This window comes from Haplochromis burtoni, unplaced genomic scaffold (genome assembly GCF_018398535.1).
Source record: "Haplochromis burtoni strain Fernald_Lab_line unplaced genomic scaffold, NCSU_Asbu1 Contig_248, whole genome shotgun sequence".
NCBI classification, from domain to species: Eukaryota; Metazoa; Chordata; class Actinopteri; order Cichliformes; family Cichlidae; genus Haplochromis; species Haplochromis burtoni.
This window is the reverse complement of record NW_024582609.1, coordinates 748,939-764,253: the sequence shown is the minus strand read 5'-3', so window position 1 is coordinate 764,253 and position 15,315 is coordinate 748,939. Positions and strand designations below refer to the sequence as shown.

At 40.4% G+C, this 15,315-nt stretch overlaps 1 protein-coding gene across 1 annotated transcript in view; it reads right to left on the bottom strand.

Annotated features, from left to right (window-relative positions):
* Positions 1–7,686, bottom strand: part of LOC102306543 (chemokine-like protein TAFA-5) — a 44,459-nt gene extending 36,773 nt beyond the window's left edge. Inside the window, exon 1 of the mRNA XM_005938324.2 lies at positions 7,034–7,686. Within this exon, the coding sequence (XP_005938386.1) occupies positions 7,034–7,124 (91 nt within the window). The 5' untranslated portion in view covers positions 7,125–7,686. The remainder of the gene's footprint in view (positions 1–7,033) is intronic.
* Positions 7,687–15,315: the final 7,629 nt, after the last annotated feature.

Here is a 15,315-nt window from a genome sequence, read left to right as displayed (position 1 = left end):
GCTATCCCAGCTGTCTTAGGGCAAGAGGCAGGGTACACCCTGGACAGGTCACCAGTCTGTCGCAGGGCAGTAGAACCATAAGACTGTTTTAAATAAATAAAGTTGCATATAGAAATATATATTCAATACATCGCACAGAATGGGAAATAGACTTTTGACTCTATTAAAAAAATGTAAACCTTCCAACTCTCACGGTTCTTCCAGGAATGGAGGCACAATTTTCTAGAGAACTGATCAGCTGATTTCTAATCTGAAACAAGTTTGCCGCAAGTTAAGGTTACCATGGCAATGGACCCCTGTAAAAAGAAATACTGAAAACTTAGAGATGGACGATCCGATATTACGTATCGGTATCAGTCTGATACTGACCTAAATTACTGGATCGGAGAAATAAAAAATGTAATCTGATCCATTAAATATCAAAAAAGCACCTCACAAAACTTGTGACACAGCATAACTCGGCTCATAACCGTAGCACGTCGGAGCAGTATGCCTCACGTGATAGAGCGGCTTTCATCTGAGGAAGTTATCCCAGAGAGAAGTAAAGCAAGTGTGTAAGTTCATCGCTGAATGTTTGTAAAGCATTCCCATGTTAAGCTTAACAACCGATATATGGAGCGATTGCCTCTCTCCCCCTCCCTCTCCTGCTGCTACTGCAATCGGGAAACTGCTTAATGATCAGCTGATCAGCTTTTCTGTCACTAGTCCGTCTCTCTTCTTTGTTTTTGCCCCACTTTGCACCAGAAAGAGGAAACCAGCTGCTGAACAACAGCAGCACGTTTAAGCTTGATAAGCTGTTGTTAGAATTTATTTAATATTATTTTCTAGATCAGGATCTTTTTCTACATAGCTGAGGCTGGTAGCTGTGCAGGGGCCGATCTAGCAAAGTTTAGCCAGGGGGGCCGATAGGGCATTAACAGGGAAAAGGGGGCACAAAGACATACTTTTCTTTCTTATTCTCATTTAAAATGTCTAGCTTTTAATAAATATTTATCTGAATCTTACACCCAAAGTTTTAATCTGATGTAAAATGTATAGAAGTCCATTATTCTATATAGTAACTGTTAAGTCTAATATACCCTAGTAAGTTAGTACTTTTTCCTTTGGGAAAGTACCATCTGTGCAGTCTGCAATTCTGTTGAAGAAAGATGTTGAATCTATTTAATTATTCTTGAAAAATAATTTATTTCTGTGCATTTTTTTTTCACCCTGCATCAAATTAAAGTTGATTACATCGATTAAGCATCATGAGGTGGAGGGTGGGGGGTGGCTCCCTATTTTTTATTTATTTTTTGCTGGGAGTTTGCAACCCTATTAGTTAGGTTGCTTAATATTTCTGCTAAGTACTCTTTAAAATACCAGAATAGGGAGGATGGAGTAGGTTTAAGTTTATTAGATTGATCACTGTTGCTCAACTATGAAATATTTTGGGTGAAGTGTGATTTTTACATACAGGTATAACAGAATAGCTTTAGTGTTGTTGTTTATTTAAACTTGAGTATGAACTTATACAAAATGCAGCACAATATTAAAAAAACAGTTTTATTGATTAAAAAACACACTATATCGGGTTCATATCGGTATCGGCAGATATCCAAATTTATGATATCGGTATCGGACATAAAAAAGTGGTATCGTGCCATCTCTACTGAAAACCCAGGGTTAAGCTTGAACTTAACTTCATAAGGAAAAGTCCTGCTTCATAGTACAGTCCTCAGGTCTGCCTAAATCCCTGAATCACACACAACTAAAAGAAAATCTTTAATCAAAACAAGCTAACTACCATGCAGCTAGTGCAAAATCCTGAAAAGGACATTTTTCAAGCCTTTGCATTTTATTACATAAAATACATCCGGGTGTAAAAGCAATACAACAAATTGTTAAAATTTTACCCCCAACCTTTGAAATCTTATGTGGTTTTTACATACCACACAGACTAGACTTCTGGTGTGAAATTGGTTCCAAGAAAACATAAAAACCTTGGTAAACTTTTCCCCTTCTCAAAAATAAAGTCTCTTTGCATTTCTTTTCCCTCTTCAAGTTTTTGTCTTTACTGGTGTGTGAATTCAAAACAAAACCCAAATCTCTTACAGTCACAGGCCTCTCGTTACACTCAATAAAACATTGCTCAGTTTCCCACCTCTCTTGGGAAATTTGCCGTGTAACAGTCATCCCACAAACCACAAGGTCTCCTCAGCACACACTCAGATGTACACTACAGTGTTAATTTCCTCAGTCACACCATAAAGACTGTGTGCTCAGCTATAACTGCTCAGCACACCAAACTGCACACAAATCATAACTGAGCTCTTCTTTATTAAGATGGCTGTAACCTCTCAGTCTGTGTGCAAGAGAGCCTCAAGGTCCCAGCAGGCTACCGCATAACAAGAGAGAGGTGGGATTAGTGAATGTACAACACCTGTGCCGATCAGCCCTCCCTCAGACCACTCCCTGAGCAAAAACCACAACCTGCCACTATAATCTGTCTTTATGATTAACTTTGTTTTTTGTTTTGTTTTGTTTTTGCTGTTTTTTGTAGCTTAGGGTTGGAGGCGAGTCTGTTTTAATCTGGCATGTCCGTGGGGTGGGCATCATTTTGCAGACAACAGTTAGCAACAATAGTTATCTCAACACACTTTGTGGTAGAAAAACAATATTAAACAGAGACAAGACTAAATTAACAATCTCCTATGAAGGCACTTGGTGATGGTGGTAAGAAAGAACTGCCTTGTAAGAGGAAGAGGACACCAGAGGATTGCATAGGGTAAACACAATAACAAACAGGACATAACACAAATTACAAGCAAGAGTAGATCAAATTTAATGGTGTGCAATAGTAGCACAAAAGGGGGAAGTGGTCAAGCCCAGTGCATTATGGGAAATCATCCAGTCTCTTGAGCCTACAATAATAACAACTTAAGCTGTGAACCTAATCCCAGCACTATCACCGCCAATGACAAAATATTCCAAAACAGTTCTCTGGAAGAGAAAGTCATAAAGGTAGAAAGAGTGTCTGCCTGGTTTCACAGGATAAGGGGCTTGAGCTCAAAGTGGGCATGAAATGCTTGTACTGTCCATAATTTAAAACATAAATGTATTACAGTTTTCACACTGTATGGTCTAAAAAGTGGGCTCAGTGTCCTGGCTATAGCAATTACAAAAACCAAGGAAAGACTGTTAGCTTTTACTCCATGCCTCAAAAGTGGCAAGTGGTTCTTCAACACTGGCTAGCTGGAAAAGTGACCTGATGGATGTTAAGACCTACAGTAGCTAAAGATGAGGCCCTGAGAAAAGTCATTAGACCTACCGAGACACTAACTAATGCTACACTCACTGTACTTTTATTATCAGTTGGAATCTTTTTCAGTTCACTCACAAACAAAAAATAAGTTCACTTCAATAACTGCAGATTTTATGTGCAGTATTAACCAAAGATGAGAGAACTGAATATGTTCTCACTGTATTCTTGGCTGACGCAAATTGTTATAATATCAGTTCCAGTTTTTGATATTACAGCTGATGATGTCGTTGAGTGTTAATGCAGCTTAACAAAACACTGATTATAATACATCCAGATGTTTCTCTCTGTTTTTCTGCAGGTGAACCTGATGCAGCATGACTGTTAGTATGTTAGAATATAAACTTTCTCCTGCAGATTTTCCTCTGCAGAAGCTGCTGATGAAGACTTTTGCAATCATATTTATGGAAAGCCTACAACAACATGGAGGCTGCACTAGGCTGTAGCAAAGACACTGTGCTGGCACAAACTGTATTAAAGATGCATTTTTTAGGCTACATCGACAAAATGTTTGCTCATCAGCTGACCTGTTCACTAGATCTGGCTCCTTGCAACTTTGTCCACTTTTCCAAAATTAAAATTGCTCAACTTACTGGACACGATCCAGCTTACACCATAGAGGCAAAAGACATTGTTTAATTTTTACTGGCCCTTTCTGATCACAACTTATTAACTCATTTTCACTTTTCATTGGAAACGTTTGAGCTTATTAATGTTACTGCTCTCTTGGTATCCCAAAGGAGGGGCATGTTCAACACTGCAGAACCCCCTGATGAGGTGCTTTTTGCAAACTAGTACTGACAACCACAAAAAAATCAGTGCTGCTAGAGATGGAAGCAGAACAGGTTGATTTTTTTTTTTTTGTTCTCTTTAAAGTAAACGCTGTGGTGCTTTTCCACTTGGATCACTGAGCAATTTTATATCAGTGTTTTTAGTGAATGCAAAGTACGAGTGGGACTCCAACACTAAGCTGGAGCATTGTGTGTGTGGTGCTTCAGGGACAAGGCTTCATAAAAATGCTCTGCACTTCCTTCTTTTCTTTACTATCCACCACAGAACAAACCTGAACACTGAAATTTTCACACTGTTGGCGACATTTCAGCCAGATGAGTCCGGAAGGAAGTTACAAAAAGAATTTCTCTACTACTGCAGTGCTGCTTGTTTTGGCAAGAATCACTCAGCTAAAGATGTAAATAATGCAATGTTTCAAGAATGACAATTATATTTATTATGTTTTACTGGTGACTGGAGTTTGTAAGCAGTACAATTTATTTGTTAGTGCAAACAAAATTAAGACCTTTCTCTCCCTCTCTATCTATCTATCTATCTATCTATCTATCTATCTATCTATCTATCTATCTATCTATCTATCTATCTATCTATCTATCCATCTATCCATCTATCTATCTATCTATCTATCTATCTATCTATCTATCTTCTTACTATAATGATCATTATGTATGTTTGCATATATGTACACTATTTCTTCCTCAATGTGCAGGCCAATCTCCACAAAACTGTTCGTGAATATTGTCACACATACAGCAATTATTCAAATCTATAAAAAAAAAATTAAATAAAAGATTTATTATAATATTATATTTGTATAAATCATCCCCCTGCAAATGCAACGTTTTATTCTCTGTTTGTATTTTTTTCCACAGGTCACGTTCAACAGACATCGCCTGCACTTAATGTCACGATCACCAACATCTGTATCCGTGACAGAATTTTGTTCTTGTCGCCACTACATATGGAATAAAGACAGAGCGCTGTAATTTCGAGTAATAATAACTAAAGTAACTTAACCTTTTAACTCTTCAGAACTCTTCAATGTCTCTTTTTATACGAGACATTGTATGTTGAGTTCGGCTTTTGAACCAGCTGCTTAAAGTCCTCCTTTACTACCATGTAACTGCATTACTAATTTCCATGCACTATTTTGTTCTTCCTGTCATATTCAGCCTAACGAGAGAGTTTGATGGAGTAATTTATATACTTTTAGGCCACATACCATCAGCTGCTTGTATCATCTCTTCACATGCCGTCATAGCCTGGTTGTACTGTTTCCACCTTAGGCAGGAACAGTTTTCTTGCATATTTTACAAAGCTTTGTGCTTTGTTAGCAATTGCTGATGAAACTCCTGTTTTCCTGACTTTGTCTCCTGTCACGTGTATTATGCAAGTAAACACTTGGCATTGTTATAACATTGTAATATGACACTTTTATATCACATAAATACTTCATATTATCACCAATAATATCACGAATAATCTGATATGATATATGACATATACTGATATAGTGACTGCTAATAAGAGATAGATTCTTCCGACTATCTAGACTACAATATCTGAAGATCCGTTTAAAGTGAAAGATCTCAGAGGATAGGAGAATAGAAAAGGAACATTATCAAAGATGAAGAATTTGATAAGTAAAGAAAATAAGGGATCCACCAGCAATGACCCTGTTATAAGAAAGTTGCAGGGGTCTCAGAGGGTGAGTAGCAGTATCTAAACCACTTCTTAGGTGGGGAAACAAGATCAAATGCTTAAAGTAAACTAAAAAGAAATAGATGATGGTAATATGATGGTTAGAGGTTAAATGCAGTCACAGAGCAGATGAATCCAAGACAAAGTTAACAGGAGAAAGAATGACAGCACACAGTGAAACACGGTACAAGGTTACTGAGTCCTCCAGAGGAACAAATGAACTCTACCCTCATTGTGTGAGTACCACCCCCCTCAGAAAAGATCAATAACTTCATTCTTTTCATTGCAAATAATAAAAAGCATCAGAAAAACATTTGTTTTCCCGATTGTTGTCTTTTAGAGTTGCAAAGAGACTTTTCTAGCTCCTGCTTGAATCTAATCAAATTTTGGTCAAGTTTTAATTTCTAATCATAATTGTAATAAAAGTGTAATGCCCCTGCATTGAGAGAGTGGAGCTTTGCACAAGCCTAAACCCTGTGTACCTGCGGGGTCACATTATGTCATATATTTTCTTAACACAACAGAGATCAGCATACAAATATCAAAACTACTTTTTAACAAGGACTAAAAATAGTCCAGAACATTAGTAAAATAAACACTTTGTATTATTGTGTCTGTTACTGATAAAACCTGCACATCAGTCTAGAAATGAAACACTGCAATAGTAGAGCGACCAGACCAACAAAATAAATGTCACAATTGCTAAGAATGAAGTTTAATAACTTGCCATGACATTCATTAGATTTCCTTGCACGGTCTGTGTACAGAACCGTACAGTCGCTCTGTGTGTGGCACGATGGATAGACAGGTAGAGTGTTTCATCTCTGAGATTGTTTCTGATTGCTTCGGTTTCCTACAGCGAAAAACATCGAAGCTCTGCTGGAGCTCAGACTGCTTCCTGAGCGCCCTATCCCGCCCGGACGTCCCGACCAGGGTCCGTTTCTACTGATGTTGATTCATTTGTTTTACATCTCTGGCCTTAATTTACCATATCATCATCATACCGTAACCATATCACTGCTGCACAAGCGCTGCACAGACGACTAAAACCGCGGGACTGCATGCACAAATGTTTCCCTGTTAGTGTCTCCGGGTACTGAAACCACAGAGACAGAAACCTTTCAGTACATTTTTTCCCATATTGTATCTGACCTGTTGAGGCACTCTGGCTCCTAAGTTTGACCACAAACATACACAGGCACATATGTATGTAACTATGTAACCAGAAAACAGAAACACTACCTTCCCTCAGGATTTGGCTGTGGAGGAGCAATAGGAGCAGGAAGCAGACCGCGGCGGCAGTCAGAGCCCAGGCCGGCCGAAGGAACTGCATGAGGTGAAGAATGTGTGGGCAAAAAACTCCAAACTGTCCTCAGGCTAGTGCCTCCTCACGACGCCACATCCATCCACATTCGACCAAGAGGAGGACAGAGAGAGGAGACACCTCTCATCTTCGAGATATGTATTCACAAACGGGCCTGAAGTGACAGATCCTCAGTGTAGGAGATCTGGGATCTGAGATCCACTACACGAGAAATCACAGGGTCCTTACAGAGCTGCCCGGCGGTCCCTGCGGGTAGCAGCAGCTTTTGATGTGGGAAGTCCTCCGCTGCAGAATCACAATCCAATAAGCTTCAAACTAGAAGTTTTCCAGCTTTAACCTGCAACTTACGGCTCGGTGTCCTTTGGATCCATTGACTAACTCGTCCACGTAAAATCCGCCAAAGATTAAACAACAGACACCGGGTCCAAACCGAAGCGCCTCGGGGGGCATACTTTACGCTTCTCCGCGGGGTTTGTGATCCTGGTCGGTGCCTCGGTGCTTGCCTGGCGATAAGTGATGAGCACGGAGAAGGATGAAGAGCAGGTAATGTGTGCAGGTCTGTGTACACCCCCCCAACACACAACACACACACACACCACACACACACACACACACACACACACACACACACACCACACACACCACACACACACACACCGACACACGCTCTCTCTCTCTCTCTCTCTCAGTCACATACGAGCTGACGTCACACCAATTACAAAGACCACTATGGAGGAAAAAAAAGCGTACACAGTATTTAAGACAACCAGACTGAGTGAGGCTACTTCATGATGGACAGGAACGGAATCAGAGCGTCCCTGACCTCCGGGGAGGACTCTGACGTTTGTGTGGGGTGGGATTAAATTGAATTTATCGGTCAATAAATTCAGATTCATGAATAAAAAGTCTCATCACTTGTAAAAGATTATTGTAAATTACTGCTATTATTCCATTATTGGTATTTGGTATCTCAGTTTCCACAGGACGCAAACACAACCTGGAAACTGAAAGCGTCTTCTTAAGGCTTCAACTTGTTTTAATAATGTATTTTTTTTATAATAAACAGAACATTTTTTATTCATCATTTATTTTATTTTATTTTTTTATTTTCATTGAAATAAAAAAAAATATCACGTGTTCAGAGAAATTAAGAGGAATCTCCATTGCAAGTAAAACTATTTGCAAGCCTACTTTAGTTAACATTGGCATGTTGGTATTTTTTAAATTGCAGAACAAAAGTATGTTTACAGTATCGTCCTTATTTTGTTATATATACGACAGTAAACACATGAAAAATAGCAGAAATGTCAGAAATATGTTTTCGTGTATTTATTTATTCATTATACATTCATTTAGAGCAGGGGTGAGATGTTTTCCCAGGGGCCACATGAGAAACTGTGGACTGTCTGATAGGAAAGGCTTCTCGTGTGAATCGCTTTGGTAAACATTATAGTTGGAATGTTCTGCGAGGGTTCGGCGAGCCTTCAGTTCCACCGCTCAAATTAACGGTCCTCGGCAGAGTCTCCAGCCGGAGCTGTCGCCGCTCCGGAGATGTTTAGTAGTGTGCACCGGTAGCTGCCACAAGCTCGAGCTGTTACACTGCTGTGTTAAAAGTATGCAGTGTCACACAACTCGTGGTATTTTACAAGCCGTTTTTAGCAGCTGGTCAATGTATTTTTCATCTTATTTATTCACTTTTTTTTTTACAAGTGAATAACTTGTCACTGGCAACACTTCAAGCTCCTCCCCGCCGATCTGCTCCAGTAAAGAGGAATCAAGCTCCTAACTCTGAATCACTGTCCATACCACTGCTGCTAATTATTAATCACCTCACAAATATTAGCATCCATCAGCAATCAGTATACAAGAAAAATACTTTTAAACAGATTTAAAAGGTAATCAGTTAAATATAAATACAAAAGTAGCATATGTAGGGTTAAGTACACTGTAAAAAAATCGTGATATAAAAGTATTTTACTGTGTATTTTACAGTTTTGTACTGGTCTTCTAGAATATCATTAAATTCACATAAATAGACTGTGATTTTACATTTCAAATGTAAATTAACGTAAAATCACTGTTTTAGCCTGTTTTAGCCTGCTGTGTTAGGATGGTGTTAGGATGCCTGATCTGCCTGATCTGCTCGCTCGCCGTCGGTGCCTCCCGCCCGGCCGGCCTCCTGATCTGCTCCGTCGCCACCGGTGCCTCCCGCCCGGCCGGACTCCTGACCTGTTTTCCGGGCTCTTGGACCATCAGCCTCCGGGCCGCCCCCCTGACCTGCCCGGGTTTGGACTGTTGTGCCGTTAGCCTCCGGGCCGGCTCCCTGAACTTTTTTGAGACTATTGCCTGGGCCTCTGCGCCTTTCGTGAGCTCTTTTGTTTGTTTGCTTTTGGACTAAGAGAGATCACATACCATCAGCTGCTTGTATCATCTCTTCACATGCCGTCATAGCCTGGTTGTACTGTTTCCACCTTAGGCAGGAACAGTTTTCTTGCATATTTTACAAAGCTTTGTGCTTTGTTAGCAATTGCTGATGAAACTCCTGTTTTCCTGACTTTGTCTCCTGTCACGTGTATTATGCAAGTAAACACTTGGCATTGTTATAACATTGTAATATGACACTTTTATATCACATAAATACTTCATATTATCACCAATAATATCACGAATAATCTGATATGATATATGACATATACTGATATAGTGACTGCTAATAAGAGATAGATTCTTCCGACTATCTAGACTACAATATCTGAAGATCTGTTTAAAGTGAAAGATCTCAGAGGATAGGAGAATAGAAAAGGAACATTATCAAAGATGAAGAATTTGATAAGTAAAGAAAATAAGGGATCCACCAGCAATGACCTGTTATAAGAAAGTTGCAGGGGTCTCAGAGGGTGAGTAGCAGTATCTAAACCACTTCTTAGGTGGGGAAACAAGATCAAATGCTTAAAGTAAACTAAAAAGAAATAGATGATGGTAATATGATGGTTAGAGGTTAAATGCAGTCACAGAGCAGATGAATCCAAGACGAAGTTAACAGGAGAAAGAATGACAGCACACAGTGAAACACGGTACAAGGTTACTGAGTCCTCCAGAGGAACAAATTAACTCTACCCTCATTGTGTGAGTACCACCCCCCTCAGAAAAGATCAATAACTTCATTCTTTTCATTGCAAATAATAAAAAGCATCAGAAAAACATTTGTTTTCCCGATTGTTGTCTTTTAGAGTTGCAAAGAGACTTTTCTAGCTCCTGCTTGAATCTAATCAAATTTTGGTCAAGTTTTAATTTCTAATCATAATTGTAATAAAAGTGTAATGCCCCTGCATTGAGAGAGTGGAGCTTTGCACAAGCCTAAACCCTGTGTACCTGCGGGGTCACATTATGTCATATATTTTCTTAACACAACAGAGATCAGCATACAAATATCAAAACTACTTTTTAACAAGGACTAAAAATAGTCCAGAACATTAGTAAAATAAACACTTTGTATTATTGTGTCTGTTACTGATAAAACCTGCACATCAGTCTAGAAATGAAACACTGCAATAGTAGAGCGACCAGACCAACAAAATAAATGTCACAATTGCTAAGAATGAAGTTTAATAACTTGCCATGACATTCATTAGATTTCCTTGCACGGTCTGTGTACAGAACCGTACAGTCGCTCTGTGTGTGGCACGATGGATAGACAGGTAGAGTGTTTCATCTCTGAGATTGTTTCTGATTGCTTCGGTTTCCTACAGCGAAAAACATCGAAGCTCTGCTGGAGCTCAGACTGCTTCCTGAGCGCCCTATCCCGCCCGGACGTCCCGACCAGGGTCCGTTTCTACTGATGTTGATTCATTTGTTTTACATCTCTGGCCTTAATTTACCATATCATCATCATACCGTAACCATATCACTGCTGCACAAGCGCTGCACAGACGACTAAAACCGCGGGACTGCATGCACAAATGTTTCCCTGTTAGTGTCTCCGGGTACTGAAACCACAGAGACAGAAACCTTTCAGTACATTTTTTCCCATATTGTATCTGACCTGTTGAGGCACTCTGGCTCCTAAGTTTGACCACAAACATACACAGGCACATATGTATGTAACTATGTAACCAGAAAACAGAAACACTACCTTCCCTCAGGATTTGGCTGTGGAGGAGCAATAGGAGCAGGAAGCAGACCGCGGCGGCAGTCAGAGCCCAGGCCGGCCGAAGGAACTGCATGAGGTGAAGAATGTGTGGGCAAAAAACTCCAAACTGTCCTCAGGCTAGTGCCTCCTCACGACGCCACATCCATCCACATTCGACCAAGAGGAGGACAGAGAGAGGAGACACCTCTCATCTTCGAGATATGTATTCACAAACGGGCCTGAAGTGACAGATCCTCAGTGTAGGAGATCTGGGATCTGAGATCCACTACACGAGAAATCACAGGGTCCTTACAGAGCTGCCCGGCGGTCCCTGCGGGTAGCAGCAGCTTTTGATGTGGGAAGTCCTCCGCTGCAGAATCACAATCCAATAAGCTTCAAACTAGAAGTTTTCCAGCTTTAACCTGCAACTTACGGCTCGGTGTCCTTTGGATCCATTGACTAACTCGTCCACGTAAAATCCGCCAAAGATTAAACAACAGACACCGGGTCCAAACCGAAGCGCCTCGGGGGGCATACTTTACGCTTCTCCGCGGGGTTTGTGATCCTGGTCGGTGCCTCGGTGCTTGCCTGGCGATAAGTGATGAGCACGGAGAAGGATGAAGAGCAGGTAATGTGTGCAGGTCTGTGTACACCCCCCCAACACACACGACACACACACACACCACACACACACACACACAACACACACACACACACACACACACACACACACACACACACGTACACCCACACGCTCTCTCTCTCTCTCTCTCTCAGTCACATACGAGCTGACGTCACACCAATTACAAAGACCACTATGGAGGAAAAAAAAGCGTACACAGTATTTAAGACAACCAGACTGAGTGAGGCTACTTCATGATGGACAGGAACGGAATCAGAGCGTCCCTGACCTCCGGGGAGGACTCTGACGTTTGTGTGGGGTGGGATTAAATTGAATTTATCGGTCAATAAATTCAGATTCATGAATAAAAAGTCTCATCACTTGTAAAAGATTATTGTAAATTACTGCTATTATTCCATTATTGGTATTTGGTATCTCAGTTTCCACAGGACGCAAACACAACCTGGAAACTGAAAGCGTCTTCTTAAGGCTTCAACTTGTTTTAATAATGTATTTTTTTTATAATAAACAGAACATTTTTTATTCATCATTTATTTTATTTTATTTTTTTATTTTCATTGAAATAAAAAAAAATATCACGTGTTCAGAGAAATTAAGAGGAATCTCCATTGCAAGTAAAACTATTTGCAAGCCTACTTTAGTTAACATTGGCATGTTGGTATTTTTTAAATTGCAGAACAAAAGTATGTTTACAGTATCGTCCTTATTTTGTTATATATACGACAGTAAACACATGAAAAATAGCAGAAATGTCAGAAATATGTTTTCGTGTATTTATTTATTCATTATACATTCATTTAGAGCAGGGGTGAGATGTTTTCCCAGGGGCCACATGAGAAACTGTGGACTGTCTGATAGGAAAGGCTTCTCGTGTGAATCGCTTTGGTAAACATTATAGTTGGAATGTTCTGCGAGGGTTCGGCGAGCCTTCAGTTCCACCGCTCAAATTAACGGTCCTCGGCAGAGTCTCCAGCCGGAGCTGTCGCCGCTCCGGAGATGTTTAGTAGTGTGCACCGGTAGCTGCCACAAGCTCGAGCTGTTACACTGCTGTGTTAAAAGTATGCAGTGTCACACAACTCGTGGTATTTTACAAGCCGTTTTTAGCAGCTGGTCAATGTATTTTTCATCTTATTTATTCACTTTTTTTTTTACAAGTGAATAACTTGTCACTGGCAACACTTCAAGCTCCTCCCCGCCGATCTGCTCCAGTAAAGAGGAATCAAGCTCCTAACTCTGAATCACTGTCCATACCACTGCTGCTAATTATTAATCACCTCACAAATATTAGCATCCATCAGCAATCAGTATACAAGAAAAATACTTTTAAACAGATTTAAAAGGTAATCAGTTAAATATAAATACAAAAGTAGCATATGTAGGGTTAAGTACACTGTAAAAAAATCGTGATATAAAAGTATTTTACTGTGTATTTTACAGTTTTGTACTGGTCTTCTAGAATATCATTAAATTCACATAAATAGACTGTGATTTTACATTTCAAATGTAAATTAACGTAAAATCACTGTATGTATACCTGTTTTAGCCTGCTGTGTTAGGATGGTGTTAGGATGCCTGATCTGCCTGATCTGCTCGGTCGCCGTCGGTGCCTCCCGCCCGGCCGGCCTCCTGATCTGCTCCGTCGCCACCGGTGCCTCCCGCCCGGCCGGCCTCCTGACCTGTTTTCTGGGCTCTTGGACCATCAGCCTCCGGGCCGCCCCCCTGACCTGCCCGGGTTTGGACTGTTGTGCCGTTAGCCTCCGGGCCGGCCCCCTGAACTTTTTTGAGACTATTGCCTGGGCCTCTGCGCCTTTCGTGAGCTCTTTTGTTTGTTTGCTTTTGGACTATGCCTGGGCCTTGGTGCTGTTGTTTTGGACTTTGTTCCTGTGTTTTGTTCTGTTGCTTTCCAGGCTCCGTTGTTTGTTCTTTTTTTTGTTTCTGGCTCCTTGTTTGGTTTGTTTCGAGCCCTCCATCCTGTTTCCCCCGCCGCCCACCCTGGTTGGGTTGTTTTTGTTTTTTTGTGTTTTTGATGTTTTGGTTTGGGCTGTCTGGAAGCCAGCCCTTAAGGGGGGGGTACTGTTAGGATGCCTGGGTCGTCGACCCAGGGTTTTGAGTTTATATATTATTTATACTTCTAGTTTTTGGTTTCTTTGAGTTCTAGTCTATGGCTTATGTCTCTGTCTTCTTTAGTTGCTCTGTCTCCCCTATCACCTGCATCCCCTTGTCTAGTTCGAGTCTCTGTGTATCCTTAGTTGCTATATCCCCGTGTCCAGTCAGTGTCTGTGTCTGCCCTGGTCCCACGTCTCTGTTCCCTCTGTTACAGTGCGTGCGAGTCTGTGTCTTTGTTCAGTCTGTGTTATGTGTTTCCTGTTTTACTTTGAAGGTTTCTGTCTTATCTCAGTGTGTTCAGTTTACGCTTCCTTGGTCTCGTCAGTTCTAATTTGTCCCAGCTGTGTTTCCCTCCTGTTACTCATTCCCTGATTGCTCCCTCTGTGTATTTAAGCCCCGTGTTTCTCTGTGTCCGTGTCGCGATCTACCGTTTTCCTAGCTGTGTGTTCTGTCATTCCTCCGGTGTAAGTTTATCTTGATTTTTTTCCAGTTATGTTATATTTGAGTTAACATTAAAGTTGTTTTGAGTTCACATCTGTCTCCGGAGTCTGCACCTTGGGTCCTATTCCTGCCTGCACACAGCCACACCTAACAGATGGACAGCTACAAATAACAAGTATAGCCTAAAAGAAGACAAAAAATAGCTTAAAAATATACATAGAATCTTTTTTATAATTGAATTTTTCAACTAACTCGATGTATCGTTGCACCCCTGATCATGTTGTGTCATATGAACTAATAATGTCGCTACTATAATGTCGCTACTGATCAATTACATTTTAAAACTTGCTAAAAAGGTCCAAGGAAGTTCCTTTTTCTCTTTTTAAGGAGAGGTCAGTACCACATCGTGGTTTTATTAAGTGATTAGTTTCAGTTAAATGACAGGAAACAGAAAAAAACAAACAGCAAATTATTAAAACAAACATCTGTAATGAACACATATACATATACCTATATAGACAACACAAGAACTCTACACTGCAAACCTATTACAGTAAATAATTAGTGAAAGCTATAATGGGAAACAGTGCAGACAACCAAATTTCATTGATTTAGCTGAGCTCATGAATCACAAAAGTGTCTTCATAACTGGGGAGAAAAGAAGAAAAACAAACAAATATGAATGTTTGTGAATGAATGATTCTATTCCACTGAGTAAAGCCTGAAGTTATCTCGGGGGAGAGTTATTTATCAAATAATTTTTCTTATATTAACTCATTCACTGCCATTGACGTCTATAGCCGTCAATTGCAGTGCATGAGTCAATGGGTTTAACTCATTCACTGCCAATGGCTGGCAGTGAATGAGTTAAGCAGCAATAT